Source organism: Hemiscyllium ocellatum, chromosome 9, assembly GCF_020745735.1.
Source record: "Hemiscyllium ocellatum isolate sHemOce1 chromosome 9, sHemOce1.pat.X.cur, whole genome shotgun sequence".
In the NCBI taxonomy this organism is placed as follows: Eukaryota; Metazoa; Chordata; class Chondrichthyes; order Orectolobiformes; family Hemiscylliidae; genus Hemiscyllium; species Hemiscyllium ocellatum.
The window spans coordinates 110,250,017-110,268,412 of NC_083409.1; the positions used below are offsets into that span (position 1 = coordinate 110,250,017).

Sequence of the window (18,396 nt, forward strand, 5' to 3'; positions counted from 1 at the left end):
TATATTGGGTCCAGGTCGATGTGCTTATTTGAATCTGTGGATGAATGCCATGCCTCTAGGAATTCCCTGGCTGTTCTCTGTTTTGGCTTGTCCTATAATAGTAGTGTTGTCCCAGTCAAACTCATGTTGCTTGTCATCCGAGTGTGTGACTACTAAGGATAGCTGGTCATGTCGTTTTGTGGCTAGTTGGTGTTCATGGATGCGGATCATTAGCTGTCTTCCTGTTTGTCCTATGTAGTGTTTTGTGCAGTCCTTGCATGGGATTTTGTACACTACATTGGTTTTGTTCATGCTGGGTATCGGGTCCTTCGTCTTGGTGAGTTGTTGTCTGAGAGTAGCTGTTGGTTTGTGTGCTGTTATGAGTCCTAGTGGTCGCAGTAATCTGGCCGTCAGTTCGGAAATACTCTTGATGTATGGTAGTGTGGCTAGTCCTTGGGTTGCGGCACGTCCTCGTTCCGTTGTCTTTCCCTTAGGCATCTGTTGATGAAATTGCGTGGGTATCCGTTTTTGGCGAATACATTGTATAGGTGTTCTTCTTCCTCTTTTTGCAGTTCTGGTGAACTGCAGTGTGTTGTGGCCCTTTTGAACAGTGTCTTGATGCTACTTATTTTGTGTGTGTTGGGGTGGTTGCTTTCGTAGTTTAGGACTTGGTCTGTGTGTGTGGCTTTCCTATATACCTTTGTGGTGAATTCTCCATTCGGTGTTCTCTGTACCATCACGTCTAGGAATAGGAAAAGACAAACACAACCTCAACACCAAGGAGAGGGAAGCACTAAAAGCACTAAGAAACGATAACATAATCGTACTCCCAACAGACAAAGGTAGAATGACGGTCATCCTGGACAAAGCAGAGTACATCCAAAAACCACAACAACTACTTGCAGATACCAACACCTACCTAAAGAAGGAGTTTGACCCCACCCCACAGCTCCCCAATAGGATAAACAACACAGAGGAACCTCCAAAAATACAGACACGTAACCAGGTTTGACCGACAGAGAATGAAACCTGAAGGCAGCAACACCCTCAGATCCTATGGATTACCTAAAGTGCACAAACCAGGCATCCCACTCAGACCCATAGTGTCACTACCAGGAACACTATCACACAAACTGGCTAAAGAACCACAGCAGAAACTGAAACACCTGATCAGCAGATCCAGACACTATGCAGTCAACACAGGAATTCTTGGACATCATCAGAAATATACACATGGACAAGGAAGAAACCATGGTCTCATTCGATGTGACGGCACTGTTCACCTCTATCGACAAAACCCTAGCCAGAGAAACAATAGCCAACCTGCTGGACATACAGAATAGACAACAAGACGGGGAACCGATCAACAAAGACTGCACACTCAAACTACTGGGCCTGTGCCTCACAACACACTTCACACTCAACAACCAAATATATGAACAAATCAACGGCGCACCCATGGGCTCACCCATCTCTGGACTCATAGCAGAAGCAGTAATGCAAAGGTTAGAACAAACAGTCTTACCGCAAATTCAACCCAAACTCTGGGTCAGATATGTAGATGATACCTTTGTCATCATTAAAAACACAGAACTAGAGAATACACACCGGATCATCAACACCACACTCACAGGAATCCGATTCACTAGAGAGGAAGAAAAGGACAACCAACTCCCATTCCTAGACGTGATGGTACAGAGAACACCGAACGGAGATTTCACCACAAAGGTATACAGGAAAGCCACACACACAGATCAAGTCCTGAACTACGAAAGCAACCATCCCAACACACACAAAAGAAGTTGCATTAAGACACCGTTCAAAAGGGCCACAACACACTGCAGTACACCAGAACTGCAAAAAGAGGAAGAAGAACACCTATACAATGTATTCACCAAAAACGGATACCCACGCAATTTCATCAACAGATGCCTAAGGGAAAGACAACGGAACGAGGACATGCCGCAACCCAAGGACTAGCCACACTACCATACATCAAGAGTATTTCCGAACTGACAGCCAGATTACTGCGACCACTAGGACTCATAACAGCACACAAACCAACAGCTACTCTCCGACAACAACTCACCAAGACGAAGGACCCGATACCCAGCATGAACAAAACCAATGCAGTGTACAAAATACCATGCAAGGACTGCACGAAACACTACATAGGACAAACAGGAAGACAGCTAATGATCCGCATCCATGAACACCAACTAGCCACGAAACGACATGACTAGCTATCCTTAGTAGCCACACACTCAGATGACAAGCAACATGAATTTGACTGGGACAACACTACTATTATAGGACAAGGCAAACAACAGAGAACAGCCAGGGAATTCCTCAAGGCATGGCACTCATCCACAGATTCAATCAATAAGCACATCGACCTGGACCCAATATACCGACCACTGCAGCGGACAGCTGGAACTGACCACCGGAAGTGTCAGGTACAAACCACTATAAATGCCGGAGGAAAGATCACAGAAGCACTTCACAGGAGGCTCCCAAGCACTGAGGATGTCACCTAGACAGGGGACGAAATGTCTGCAACACAAATTCTCAGCTCTGTGAACAGAACCACAACAACATATTTTGACATTATTCAGATCAATGACTTACAATGAAACAGATGGTGAGTGTCATAAACCAAAGTGAGCACAAGTTAGAATTCTGTTCCAAGATCAAGTTAAAAATATTTAATTCAAGATTTTGCAATATTCTGGTTGCAGGAATACTTAAATAAAGAAGTAGAGCAGGTTGAAGGACCTGAATGGCTTATTTTTCTTGCTAATGTACATGTTCGAATTTCAGACAATCCTATCTAACTTTGCGTGCTCTTTAGCTACAGAGAATTTTTATTCCATTTTGTTGCAAACAAACACAGTGGCTGCAGGTTCTTGACTAAATCTATTACAATTCAAATGAATGATGTTTGTTCCATTTGTGGTGGGTTTAAAGATTATGATATGAAATGACATAGTTATTCAGTGCAGTGCAATGGTGGATGCTGGCCATTTTCCTACTGAAGAACACTGAGCCTGGCTGTGCTACATTTCTGTCTTTGCAAACTTGCATTGTGTTTGGAAAAAGTTATTTTTGGGCCCGTATCCATAGTTTGACATCCTGCTGAGCATAAACCTACCACTTTGACCAGAGCAATTTGAGGTGATAAATTAAGACAAAAAAACCAGAATTCATTTGTGCATTAAAACACAGTGCCATAAATGTAATTATTTTCACCAATGTGCTAAGTAAGCTTAACCACAAGGATGCAGTTGGTGGAGTGGGGACTGAGTGTAAAAATCAGTGAAAGCCATGTGCTAAACATTCACTTCACACTGAGCTAAGCATTTGCACCACACCACTGAACACTAAGGTGCTCGATGCCAATCAAAAGCAATATTAGTTTTCTGATAAACTAGCTTGCTAATACTAGTGGGATTAAATTGAAACAATGTATCCATACAAAGTGAACAGCAATCTCATTAATGTCCCTGCTCCCTCCTGTTATCAATGGCATGATTAGTATGCTAAACACATTCTAAGGACACAGGAAGGAAAATGAATTAAAAGTAGTCACTTTGTCGTCTGCTATCGAACATACCGACTACTAACTGCTCTATTAATTGTGGCTCAATTTAAAACTCTACATTGCTTGTGTAACCTTTCCAAGGTGCTAGGCATATTAAATATAGGATATAAATTTAGTTTTGGTTTTCCTCCAATCTCCAGATTGTTCTAATACATGATGGGATGGTGTTCTGATCCATGTGAACCATTTCATACTCCTCCCAGGTTGCCATTTTCATATAGGAGAAAGTGAGGACTGCAGATGTTGGAGATCAGAGCTGAAAAATGTGTTGCTGGAAAAGCGCAGCAGGTCAGGCAGCATCCAAGGAGCAGGAGATTTGACGTTTCGGGCATAAGGCCTTCTTCAGGGGCTTATGCCCGAAATGTCGATTCTCCTGCTCCTTGGATGCTGCCTGACCTGCTGCGCTTTTCCAGCAACACATTTTTCAGCTGCCATTTTCACATACCGATTCAATGTATGGGCCTTGCTATAGTCAAGGTCAACCCTATTTTGACATATGCACTTTCTCTTTGTTTTATTATACATGCATTTCCCAGTAAGGATTGTTCGAAATGTGGCTCTGTCTAATATTTATCACCCTGAAAAACAGCAAACAATGAGACTGTCTACTACTCCAGTCACTTTTGAGAATGACTTGTATGGGGCTTTTATGAAACAAACTTTAATAGTGAATCTTCAGAGTTAATGTTTGTCTACTTAATGTTCTTATTTATTTCTTGTCTTTTTTTATTGAGAACTTAGGTGAAATGTGAGAGGCCAGGGCTCATAGTGCAGGACACTATGCAGGACCAAAAGTTGAAAAGAGTAGTAGAGAAGATGAGCTAACTTGCCACGCAGTGATTAGGTGATGCCAGGATCCCGTTTTAAAAAGCCTGTAGATTATAGGAGGAAGGGAACACTGAAAGGTAAGGAGTTTCACAGTTTTCAGATCCTGTGAAAGAGCGAGCTAGTGTAGGAGACAGTGTGATGAGTCTTGTTTTCAACAATATTACACCTTACCCTGTGCCCCAAAGAGCAATAGAGGAAAGAAAAAAACTGGTGTGAACAAATTTTGCAATATTTTGCCTATCTCTGCATGCTAATTTGACTCAAATTGAAACCCACAGACAAGACTCATTTCCCTTCTCCACCCCTATAGAAGGCCGGATATCAAATTTTGAGCAGAATTCTTTGAGTATGATCATTGAATACAGATTTATCGGTTAACCTGAACTTCATTTCATGTTTAAATGGTTGAGCCTTAACTATATCCTCCTATGAATTAAACTTGCATGGTGATCCCTTCAGAAATGTTAAGTAATATTATTTTTCTTTAGGTTGTCAAACTGAAGCAAATAGAACACACACTCAATGAGAAAAGAATATTGCAGGCTGTAAACTTCCCATTTCTTGTGAAATTGGAGTATTCCTTCAAGGTAAATATTCATTTCAGACATCAGAAGAACAATGTTGTACATCTATTCTCATTCTGTTTTCATTTAAGTTAAAATGTTTATTTTAAAACCTTTTAAACTTATTAGCTATTTGCTCAGCTGGGAGAATTGTGAAGCCTGTAATGCACTGGAAGAGGTTTGGAAAAGATCATTCTTTGAAACTCTGCTGTAAAAACTGAATTTTTCCACTAGTTGTTTGATGGTAAACTAAAGGAACTCTATGTAGATGCTGGTGTAGAGTTACAAACTTGTGTTCAATTTTATAAAACCTGATTTCAAATTCTGTTCAGTGGAAGGTCGTGAGATTTGGCAAGTCATGGATTGTTCATGTTTTTCATTATTGCGATTTTGATGCATTCCTGATGTGTTTGGAAATCTGTAATATATTGATTTAATTATGGAGGCTCTAGTGTGGCTATTTGTAACCTATTAACAAGTGACTTCTGCTATTGATGCTTCATTAGGCTTTAACAGTCTAGACATTTGTTGCCTCCCCTCTATTGTTAAATCTGTGAGTTATATTTCAATAATCGTTTTCCTTATAAATATTAACTAATCCCTTCATTACACTTTAATCAGTTGCTTATGGGCTGTAAACGAAAGCTGCATATTAATCCCCTTGTGCACAACTCCATTCCTTTCTGTTTGCAAGTAATGTTTTGATAATAGCATGATATCGTTGATGCTGAAATAAAGGTGTTATATTCAACATAAATTGGTGTTTGACATATTCCACAAATTATCACCTAATCGCAAACTGAAAGCATGCTAATTTCCATAGCTTTAAAAGGCATTGTTCACTTTACAGAAGACATGATGTTACTTGCCCAGTTAGATTTTAATAGTACAACTAGTGTTTTGTGCAGCTGGATGTGTTTATAATGACTTTCGCTTTCATTATTTTGGGATTGTCTGCACGATCTTTCATATCAGCATTGGCAAGTAAGTTTCTTTGCAGGAGAAAAGCAACACCGTTTTGTGACAGTGCTTTAATGACATTGGATTGTGACCCTTCTTATTACAGTGCAATGCGTGAAGAATGGCCCACCTACAAAAAGACCATTTTCCTTTTCCCCTCTGTACATACAATGAGTATGATTAGCGAGTTTTGAGAAGATTTGTGGCTCATTTTGAGGTTTTGGATGTAGGTTTGCTTGCTGAGCTGGAAGGTTCATTTCCAGATGTTTCGTTCCCTACTTGGTAACATCTTCTGTGGACCTCAGGTGAAGCAATACTGAAAATTCCTGCTTTTTATTTATTTGGGTTTCTTTGGGTTGGTCATGTCACTTCCTGTGGTGGTGATATTTCCTGTGGTGAAGTCAATTCCTGTTCCTTTTCTCAGTGTTTGGGGGTGGTAGATGGGGTCTAACTCGAGTTTATTGATAAAGTTCCTGTTGGAATGCCATGCTTCTAGGAATTCTCGTGCATGTCTTTCTTTGGCTTGTCCTAGGATGGATGTGGTAAAAACAATGACTGCAGATGCTGGAAACCAGATTTTGGATTAGTGGTGCTGGAAGAGCACAGCAGTTCAGGCAGTATCCGAGGAGCAGCAAAATCGACGTTTTGGGCAAAAGCCCTTCATCAGGAATGAAGGCAAAGAGCCTGAAGCGTGGAGAGATAAGCTAGAGGAGGGTAGGGGTGGGGAGAAAGTAGTGTTGTCCCATTCGAAGTGTTATCCTTCCTCATCCGTATGTGAGGATACGTGTGAGGTGGGGTGGGTGGGAACTGTAAGATTGTAAGACACAGAATTTTAGCAACAGTTTACAGTGTGATGTAACTGAAATTATATATTGAAAAAGACCTGGATTGTTTAAGTCTTTCATCTTTTAAAATGAACATGTTGGTTTCAGTTCTTTCACATGTAAATCGCAAAACTTTTTTAGAGTTACATTCTCAAGTGAACTTTAATGACACCAATTGTGAAACCTGATGGAGGAGCAGCGCTCCAAAAGCTCGTGCTTCCAAATAAACCTGTTGGGCTATAATCTGGTGTTGTGATTTTTAACTCTGTACAATGAGCTAACGCTCGTTTTTTTAATTGTTCATGAGGTGTGAGCACTGCAGGCAAAGCTTGCATTTGTTGCCGTTCCTAACTGACCTTTAGAATTAGTGCAGTTTCTCAAGGCTTTCACTACAATTAATTTCGTTACTTAACTTATCTCTTGAGTAATACGTATGTAATTTGTTTGATTTGCATTGTTCCACAGTATCCAAATTCATCTGGTGTAGCAGGTTGATAACATGGGCTGACACTGAAATTTGCATCTTAGAGATGACACTAAATGTAATCATGCCTTTCTAATCAGTAATATTTTATTGTGAAAAATCATTGAAAAATGTAGCCGTCCAGAAAATGAAAGGGGTGCAGACAAGTATTGAGAAGACCTTTCAGGCAGAGATCCATCTTTTCTTAGGTAACAGGTTCCACTGGCAATCGCCATTCATGGTTCTGTGGTAAAATGTCAAATTCACCATGCTTTATGAAGGATATGCAGATTCTGGAAACTACAAGGTAATTAAAGATGTTACAGGCCACAAACGCAGTGGAGTAGGACACTCCAGCCGGAGCTCGTCCTCTCCGCCTGCTCCTTTTCTTTCCCTTTTTTCTCATTTTCTTCCTCCAAGTGTTTGTTTTTGTCGTCTTCTCCGTCTTTTCTTCCCTTTTGACTGTAGGGCTTCAGCAGCCTCCAGCAGCGACAACACACGCACACACACACGCGCGCACACACACACACGCACACACACACACCCCCAGCCTCATCGCAACAACCTCGTCCTGTAGGGTCCTCCCAGCGTGGGGGCCTCCCGACATGGCATATCACCGGCACAGTGTGGAAGCAGGGAATCTAAGTGCCAGCATGGCCTGCTATATTGAACTTTCTACTGTAATGCTGGACATGTTATTTGGAAACAAATCTTGTCACAGAAGAAGCTGTGCCGAGGTACTTGCGTATCTAATTCCCCACTGTAATTGGCACCATTTTCATTATACTCATTGAGTACATGTGATAATAAAGGCTAATCTATCCCCGCAGCATCTGAATTCCATGTTCTGCCGGCTGTTTTCAACCAATAGTTGGATGCTGGCTGGTCCCAAGTCCTAGTTTGTTCATGTTGATTGAAATCTGCCTGTTAATTCTCAGTTTCTACACAGCATGCCGCAAATACAGCTTTCAACTGCAAATTTTGCAAACTGTAAGGGTGGGGACATCTCCCATTGTGCTGTTTTTAAAGAAAAGCAAAGTCCTTTATGACCGCTTGTATTTACAAATTTAATCCCAAACATGGTGTAATTTGAAAGATTCCACATCTGAACGTTTCCTAAATTTAAAAATGGCTATTTTATAGTGTTCTACATCAAGTTCTGTCTTGAGTGCAAACTGGCTTGCGAACAGACTCGAGAACAATTTTTTAACAACCTGGGGACTGCCTGGAGTGAAGCTCATAGTGATTTTCTATTGCCACAATTTGGTCAACATATGGTGTGCCTTGTGACGCTTACATTTTTAATGCATTGCATGTGTGGCATTCTGCTTGGAGACAGCTAAAACCAGTTGATTTGACCTGTCAGAGTTTCTGATGTTGTGTTGAGAGAACTTGGGTTTCTTTGCATCTTGGGCACTTGGACAGAGATATTGACCTTGTCGATGGTACAAATACAGATTCACCAGAATGACAGAGCATTACCATAGTATCATAGAGTCCCTGTCGTGTGAAAACAGGTCATTAGACCCAACACGTCCACACTGACCCTCCAAAAAATAACCCACCCAAACCTATTCCCTCACCCTACTATCCTACATTTATCCCTGACTAATGCATCTAATCTACACATCTCTGAACACTATGGGCAATTTAGCATGGCCAATTCACCTAACCTGCACATCTTTGGAATGTGAGAGGAGCACGAAACCCATCCAGACACTGGGAGAATGTGCAAATTCCACACAGGCAGTCATCCAAGGCCAGAATCGAACCCAGGGCCGTTGTGCTGTGAGGCAGCAGTGCTAACCACTGAGCCACTTGCATTCCCTTATGTTTGAAAAGCTGAGGGGTAATCTAATTGAGAAATTCCATCGTTTCTTTGTGGTAAGCTTATCAGGGGAATGGAACAAGCAGAAATAAATAGCATTTCCATACCAATCAACTATGATCTAATTGATTGGCAGAACTGGATCCCGTGCACTTGTCAAAATATTTTAAATTGTTACTCAAACAGTAGAGCCTTGTGGTCACAAAAAGGTAGTACTACAGCAGCAAAACCTTTTTTTGCTGTCTCAAATTAATTGCAGTTGCATCAAGTGTCATCAGACGTAGGAGAACAAAATAGGCCATTTGTACCATTGAGTCTGCCCAGCCATTCAATGACATCATGACTGAACTGATAATTTTCTACTCCCTTTCCTGCCTTTTGTTTGCCTGTAAACCTTGATTCCCTTACTGATTGTCAAGCCTGCTCAGAATCCTGAATGTTTCAATAAGGTCAGCTCTCATTCTGCTCAACTCCAATGAGTACAGACCCAACCTACTCAAACTCCCCATATAAGGTAGTCCAACCATACACAGGATCAACCTAGCAAACCACCTCTAGGCTGCCTTCAGTGTCAATATACCTTTCCTTCAGTAAGGAGTCTGAAATGGTTCACAATATTCCAGGTGTGGTCTGACTAGTGCCTGCTTTAGACGTATGACATACTGTATAGTTTGGATATATTGCACAGATTTAGAAATGAGCAAAAGTAAATCAAATCCTCCTACCAGAGACCATATATAGTTCATGTCTGCTGCAGATTTAATCCTCCGATGAATATCTCAGCCAAGCCCTTTTTATGGTATTGATGTATCATCAGTCGTTTTGGCTGGCAGTCATCTTCGTGTACTCATTGTTTGGTGATAGTGGGGAGATGTGGGTGGAAGGGATGTGCTTGGCAATCCATTTCTATCTTATTTCCATTGTATCTTGGTGACCGAAATGAACATGGCGTTTGAGGGTTATGAAACTACTTCAGATTATGATTAGTCGGTGATTTGGCCTCTTTCAGTTTACCCAGCCATTCACTAAGATCGTGACTGATCTGATGGTGCTTTCAACTCCTTCCTCCATTTGCCACATCCCCCACAACCCTTGATTTCCTTGCAGATGTAAGGTCTGTCTGATTCTCTGAACCTTGAATATATTCAGTGCTCTATTTTCCATCTACTCTTGTATTGCTAATTGTAAGTTAGTCTTCTGCTTGATTTGTTGGTTTACTATAATAGAATTTAGATTTCCAAGATATGTTTCTTTTTCTAAAGAAAGTTATGCCAAGTAACTTTGGACTCTTTTAAACTTTCTAGGCCAAATTTATTGCCTGTTTCTAGTTGGTCTGAGTAGTAGACCTTCCTTGTACAGCTGCAGTTCTCCTAGTGTTACAAAAACAAAGTGCTGAAGAAAATTAGGCCTGGCAGCATCTGTGGCGAGAGAAACCGAGTTAATGTTTTGATTCCAATGTGACTGTTCTTCAGATCGCCTTCAGTCTCTGTGCTGATGTTGTGTTGCAAAGTATAGATGAGAATTCCCAGATATTAACGCTGAGAACCAAATTTGCAAGTTATGGTGTTCTGTTCGTATTACGCTTCTCAATCCTGGAATCCTTGTGGTGGGGATGTGCTTTTGGACTGCTGAGTTGCTGCAGTGCACCATGTAGGAATATATACAGCATAGCAGTGGAAGGAGGGATTTAATACTGAGTTGAGAGGGAGGGAGTGGTTCAAGAAGAATGCCTTGTTTAGCTGCAGGGTTCTGTGTACACCACCAGTACCATTCAGGATTTTCCCCTTATATGGCCAAATTAGTCAGTGTTTGCGAATTAGATTGCATTCAAACATCTGTTTTTCTCTGGATCACTTCAAGCATGCTTGAGATCATTCCAGTACGTGGACAACTTTATTTATCGCAGTTTTGAATTGACTGACTGTTTTGGTTAATAAACTGAAATCTCTTGTTTTTGCGCAGTTGAAAACTGACATCTGTTCATCCAGCATTGACCACATGGATTAGCTGGCTGTTTCTCTGATGTAAACTCTGTAATCATGTGTAAATGGTCTATGCCCTGTTTTATTATGTGCAACGTTTGTGAATGCAGATTAAATTTATCCACCATCAGATTCTGTCTCCACACACCCCTCCCCCACCCCAGCTTGATCCTGATTCGTTTGAGTGATTTGAAATCTGTTTTTAAAAAATAGTCATTTGAGCACAAGCCCTGCCCAGTGAAGCAATTGAGGTCTAGTTTTCAAAATAAAGATAGAATTTTTGGAACACTGAAGGAATTTGGGTTATAATGGGTGGGAGGGTAAGTGGAGCTGTGTCCATGAAAAGATCAGCCATGATTTTATTGAATGTCAGAGCAGGTTCGAGGAGTCAGATGGCCTACTCCTGCCCCCATTTCCTTTGTTCTTATGCAAGTTTGGGGTCAACAATTTTCACAACTTGACCAAAAGCTCCTCTGTGTACTATGTGAATAGTGAGAGTAGTGAGGAGAACAAAATAGGCTGTGTCTTACTAGTTGATCAGTGTTAGCATTCTTTGCAGTGCACAAACATTTTCCCCAGGATTGGTTTTAGCCCATTTGATCTGTAATTCACAGTCCAATGGTAGTTTTGTTTTAAATATCAGCATTTTTTGTTTGAACTTGCATACCCCCTCCTAAATTGTTGCCAAAGCTGCTTGCTCATCTTGCTGTAATAAAAACAAACAACTGTAGATGCTGGAAATCTGAAACAGAGACAAAGTGCTGGAAAAACTCAACAGGTCTGGCCACATCTGTGGAGAGAAGAACAGTTATTGTTTCATTAAATTTTCTCTCCACAGACGCTGCCAGACCTGCTGAGATTGTACTTTCAATTTTTGTTGCTTATCTTGCTGGTCTTTAATGAAGCCTGCTTGTCTTGTTTTATCCAAATGTTTTTATGGCATATCAGTCTAAGAATCTAACAGTATATTTTCTTCAAATACCTTGTTACTGTTTATTGTGCCCATTACTCCATGAGCCTTAGAATGTTTAAATAACTTATTTTCTGCAATTTCTTCTTCTATTTAAATATTTTCTAGAAGACTTGTCATAACTATCCAATGAATACTTCTGAAGTATTCCATAAAATGTAATTATTTTTGAGTTTTGGTTTCACTTTGAACTATACTTGATAACTGTTACTCAAGTGCGTTGACACTTTCTGGTTGCTAATTGATTGTGTTGAAGGTCTGCTTACTGCTAATCCAACCACCTATACTATTCTGTTTCACTCTCTCGAAGTTGGCACTGATCATTTCTGTTAAATTACTCATAAGATCACCTTGCTTGAAAGAGTTCCGACTTTAATCTTACCTAACTGCTTTGCTTAACCTTTAAGAAATCATAACAATACAAAAGTATGGAAGAATAATTTTTTTTCTATGAAGTGTCAACCTTTTTAAAATAATTCATTGTGGGAGTTGGTTTACTGGATAGCTAAGGTAACTTACCGTGAGCTTAATAGGTGTGACCGACTGATTGTTCATGTATACTAACTAGTATATAAAATACCTTCACTGTGTTTCAGGACAACTCTAACTTGTATATGGTGATGGAGTACGTGCCAGGTGGTGAAATGTTTTCACATCTTAGAAGAATCGGAAGGTTCAGGTAAGGTTTGCATAGTTTATCTATTGGGCCCCTTGGTTATTTAATGACATGGATGTGGCTATCAATGAGGTATGGTTGCTCACTCTCCTACCTTTGGGATCATCAGGAAAGTAAGTTAGAATGAAATAGATGCTGCAAAGGGATACAGGTCATGAGTGAGCAAAGATGGAGCAAGTGGAATATCATGTGGCAAGATGTGAAGTTGTCCATTTTGGCAGGGTGAATGGAAAAGGTGTGTGTCATCTAAATGATAGACTGTAGAGTTTAAATGCGTAGGGACTTGGCTGCCCTAGTGTATTTATTACAGCAATTAAAGAAGCTGAAAATGTGGTGCTGGAAAAGCGCAGCAGGTCAGGCAGCATCCAAGGAGCAGGAGAGTCGATGTTTCGGGCATGAGCCCTTTTTCATTCCTGAAAAAAGGCTCATGCCCGAAACATCAACTCTCCTGTTCCTTGGATGCTGCCTGACCTGCTGCGCTTTTCCAGCAACACATTTTCAGCTCTGATCTCCAGCATCTGCAGTCCTCACTTTCTCCCAGCAATTAAATAAGTCAGCTAATAGAATTGTATTACTTATCGCAAGGAGAATTTAATTCATAAGTAGATACTTGCTTTATTGTAAAGACATTAAGATTACATCAGGCATAGTGTGTGCAGTATTGCTCTCCTAATTTAAGAAAAGTTGTAAATGCATTGGAAGCACTTCAGAGAAGGATTGCAAGACTAACCTGGAATGGGCTAGTTATAGCCATAGTCCTGGAGGTCTACAGCAGGGGAACAGGCCCTTTGGCCTGACTTGCCCATGCCACCGAATTTTCACAATTTAAACTCGTCTCGCGTATCTGTGTTTAGTCAATATCCCTCATACCTATCCCATCCAAGTACTTGTTTTTAAATGTTTCTTAAATTAGAGAATTATACTTCCACCACTATCTCTGGCAGCCTGTTCCAGGCACTCACCCTGCTGTACATGAAAAACTTGCCCCTCCAAATCATTTTATATCTCTTCCTTTCACCTAAACCTATGCTCTCTAGTTTTAGACTCCTCTAAAATGGAGAAAAGCTGTCGACTATCTAACTTATTTATGCCCCTCATGATTTTATAAACCTCTATAAGGCCACCTCTCAGTCTCCTATGCAGTCTCAGTTTCACTTTGAACTGAGGAAAAAGAGTCCCAACCTATCCAGTCTTCCATCTAACTCAAACCTTCCAGTCCAGGTAGCATCCTAGTAATTCTTTGCTGCACTCTTTCTAGTTTGATATCCTTTCTATAGGAGGACGAACTGCACACAGTACTCTAAATGTGGCCTCACCAATGTCTTGTACAGCTGCAATAAGATGACCCAACTTCCATAGCCTTGATGCTCTGACCAATGAAAGCAAGCATGCTGAAAGTCTTCAATTCCCTGTCTACCTGTGATTCCATTTTCAAGGAGCTATGAAGCTATATCCCCAGATCTTTGTTCTAGAACACTCCCCAGGGCCCTACTATTCCTGGTTTGCCTGACTAAAATACAACAACTTGTATTTATCTAAATTAAAACTCCATCTGTCAATCCTCAGCCCATTGGCCCCAGTTGATCAAGATCTTGGTTGCTTTCCCAGGTAACCACCTTTACTGTCCATTATACCATCAATCTTTGTGTCATCCACAGACCTACAAATCATACCTCCTAAATTTGCATCCAAATCATTTTAATAAATATTATCTCCTAAGGAAAAGATTGACAGGTTAGACTTGCATATGTTGGAGTTTAAAAGATTAACAGGCAATGTGATTGAAACATAGAAGATCCTGAAGGGCCTTGACAGGGTGGGTTAGAAGAAGCTGTTTCCTCTTGAGAGAATCTTGGATGTGGGGCTTCTATTTCAACATAAGGTTTCAGCAAAGCAAAACGCAAAATGGACTTTTTTTTTGAGAATTAAGTCTTTGGAACACTGCTCTTCGAAAAGTGATAGAAGTAGAGTCCTTGAATATTTTGAAGGCTGCGGTGGTAAGATTATTGATAAGCAAGGCAGTGAAAGGTTATTTGGGAAAGTTATGAACCGAGGGCAGATCCATCCTTTTTGTGCGACAGCAGCATTCTCTTTCTAGTCAGCCTGTTTTTCATTTGTCATCAGCAACAACCACACAGGTTTGCAGTCTTCCAGAAAGCAAGGGAAATGCATCATCAATAATTTGTCTTGTTTTGATCTGATAACCCAAATTGTATTGAATACATTTTTGGTATTTGAATCTGAAATTTAATTTGTGTGTTTTGATTACCGGCTCTGATTTAGCAATCTCTGTAAGCAAAACCCTGTCAGTTGAAGTTTGTTTGTCTATAAACTATTGGCGTACACTGTTTTATACAATTTCTGGTTTTAATATACTGAGCTCAAAAACAAATTATTTGTCAATTTAAATCTGAGAAGTTAGTTTCTCCTTTTGGAGAGTGCAGTCTTTTCCTTAACATTGTGATGAATTACTTTGATTGTGTTGAGTTTCGCTTATACAGAGCTTAGGAAATTATGGGGTGAATTAGTGTGCTTTTATCCACTATAATTTCTTTTATAAGTACTGGGTCCAAAAGTGTTGGTAGTATTTCCAAGGAATCCATGGTGTAAATACCACTGATAGAGTACCTTCAAGGAATTCAATCTGTTATTTACAAGACCAAAATAGAATGTTTGAGAGCAAATGCATCCTGTCTGCACTGAATCATTAATGTCACACACTGAACCACATTTACTGTCTGTCAACCAATATCCTGATCCATAAAAGAGTGAGGTGCAAGAACAAAATACCACCTCACTGAATGTTTGCTAAGACTTCTGAGATCGAGAAGAAAAAATGCCACAGCCTCAGTTGGCCTTTCTCTTTGTAAAGATGGGTCCAAACCCAACTCTGTAACTATGTTCTCAAATGATGACACTCAGCAGGGTGAATTATCAACATTTGCCTAGTGTGCACTTAAGGTTTTAAAGTATGACCCTGCACAATGACACTTCTTGAAGGGTCACTTGTATGAATAATTCTCCTCCATCTAAGCTGAAGAACTGTAACATGCAAAATTTGTAAATTTTGTTGATGGTGGATATCCATTGTGAAAGTGTGTAGATTCCCATTCTTGTCTCACTAATATACAATTCCTTGAAAAACATTTTAAAAGGTTTTATGCATGGTCAGTGGATAAGTTGAAATTTGCAACTCCTTTGGTTAGTCAGATTTGTAATGTAGTAATTGATTAATTGCAATGTAACTTGTAATCTAGTATTCATATGCTGCATATTTTGATATTAGCCTGTTAATTGTATTATTAGTTTTTGTTAAATTGATTACTGAATGTATAATTTAAGCTAATTGATTTTTCTTCATAGTGAACCTCACGCACGGTTTTATGCAGCTCAGATAGTCCTGACCTTTGAGTACCTCCATTCACTAGACCTCATCTACAGAGACCTGAAGCCTGAAAACCTTTTAATTGACCAACAAGGGTATATCCAGGTATAGTGTTTGTATTGAGGAATGATTTTTGCCAATTTTGAGTTTCAAATAAATTCCAAGAATTTCAGTTATCTTGGATAATCATTTACGCCTTAATGGGGAAAGAATTTTTGCACTCAGGCTTGCCATTTAGTGTTCCCTGTGTCTGCAATTTATTTTTTAAAACTGACTTAATTAGTGTCACCCCACTGCACGATAGCAGCCTCTGAACTACCCTCCTCTAACCTCTGAAGCATGATTTTTTTTATTGAACCTGTATTTATGCAGTTTATTAAATTGATTCATTTGACAATGTGTGACAGCTCTACAGTATCTGCTGGCTCTAAAGAAAAATCACGGCTCTGACTTGAGATTTGAACTTTGGTCTTTATATTTTTATTTAAAAATCAGTAATTTTTCAGGGACATTGGTCTGTGACCGGTTGATGAATAAATCTGTTTTGGAGTTGGGAGTGAAATTATATCTAAATTATTCTAAGACCACTGTTTCCATATAGATGTAAGTGTTAAATTAGAAAGCTTCTAGGTTAGACATGACTTTGGTCACCCTTCAATGTTTTGACAAGCAATATGTACTGGCTTAAGATTCTAACATGTATATTTATATCTTTCTCTGCCCAATGAAAGATCCTCTGTTTGTTTCTCCACCCCTCAAAGTCTTGCAGTTTTCTTTTCAGTTGCCCTCTTATTTGATTTCAATGATCAACATGATCAGGAAATGATACTTGTGGTTTCTGGTTGTCTTATTGGCATACTTAAAGGAAACACGCAAGAATGTTTCTTACACATTCTCCATCTGCAATCAGCCATTATATACCAATAGCTCTCCCACCATCATCACAAAGAATTTCTTCTTTCAGCCCGCACTGGAACACTTTCCTGAGGCCGGGGCACTTCCAGAGATCAGGAATGACCCCTGCAATACTGAGTGATTTAAACATGATTTCTACAAGCCGGTGACCAGATTGCACACTTCACAACATAGAAATAAATTTGCTCAATTAAGTAGGAAAATTATTTTAATTTTAGAACACTAAAAAGGATCTGAAATACATCCTTGGAACTTGTATTGTAGTGTCAACTACAGTACAGAAAAAGGCCCTTTTGGCTTATCATGTCCACGCTAGTCAAAAAAACCCACTATTTTAATCCCATTTTCCAGCACTTGCCCCATAGCTGGGTATGCTTTGACATTGCAAGTGTACATCTAAATACTACAAAAAAAGTTACAAGGGTTTCTGTGTCAACCATTCTTATAGGCAGAGAGTTTTGGGTTGCCACCACTCTCTGGGCAAAAATGTTTAGCCTCATGTCTCTTAACCTTTTGCCAATTACCTTAAATCTGTGCCCTCTAATATTGTATTACGATACTCCACTTCCATTTTTGGATCTTCATATTACCAACTTATTTACATTAAAGATTATAATTTAGGTCTCTGGCTTCTATCTTCAGCCAACTGCTAATTGCCACAATTATCTCAATGGTAAAGTGAAACTGCCTTTATTCTGATTTTTTTCATGTTGCTGTGCACAACAAAATAAAGATTACAGGTCTCCATTTTAAACAGATTTTTTATGATGTGATCCAAGGAATGTGTTCTCATGGAGTCCTACAGCACAGACACAGGCCCTTTGGACCAAACTGGTCCATGCCAACCAAAACGTCCATCTACGTTAACCCCATTTCCCTACACTTGTTCTGTGCTCTTTTTCCCCTTCATTTCCTGGGGTTTAGGATGCACCCCTATGTAGAGGTCCAGGGGAAGTGTGTGGAGAGAGGGGGCAGGAGGTCAGTCATTTGGAGACAGTGTCTGGGCTCCCATTGATGTCCAGGACTGTTTTCAGCAACATTTCAGTGAGCCGAGATTTTTAATCATTGTACCTGTAAATAAAAGATGCGATTCGTGCTGAAACAGCTCTTTTGATGTAATGTTCTATTGGGACCTCGAGATCTCCTTCGGATAATCTGATACTCGGATAATCAAGGTTCCTCTGTAGTTGACTCTCTCTCAGCCTCTGGGCAATTAGGAATGGGCAATAAATGCTGATGTAGCCAGCGATGTCCTTAACCCATGAATGAATCTTGGGGTAGCGCGGTGACTCAGTGGTTAGCACTGTTGCCACACAGTGCCAGGGACCCAGGTTCAATTCCAGCCTCAGACGACTGTATGTGTGGGGTTTGCGCATTCTCCCTGAGTCTGTGTAGGTTTCCTCCGGGTGCTCCGGTTTCCCC

General features: G+C 40.1%; 1 protein-coding gene across 2 annotated transcripts in view; it reads left to right on the plus strand.

Annotated features, from left to right (window-relative positions):
• The window catches only part of prkacba (protein kinase, cAMP-dependent, catalytic, beta a), a 188,093-nt gene that overhangs the window by 155,349 nt on the left and 14,348 nt on the right, over positions 1-18,396 (plus strand). For both annotated transcript variants that reach the window (XM_060830646.1, XM_060830645.1), the window contains exons 4-6: positions 4,897-4,995; positions 12,595-12,677; positions 16,038-16,164. In XM_060830646.1, coding sequence (XP_060686629.1) covers positions 4,897-4,995; positions 12,595-12,677; positions 16,038-16,164 — 309 coding nt within the window. The remainder of the gene's footprint in view (positions 1-4,896; positions 4,996-12,594; positions 12,678-16,037; positions 16,165-18,396) is intronic.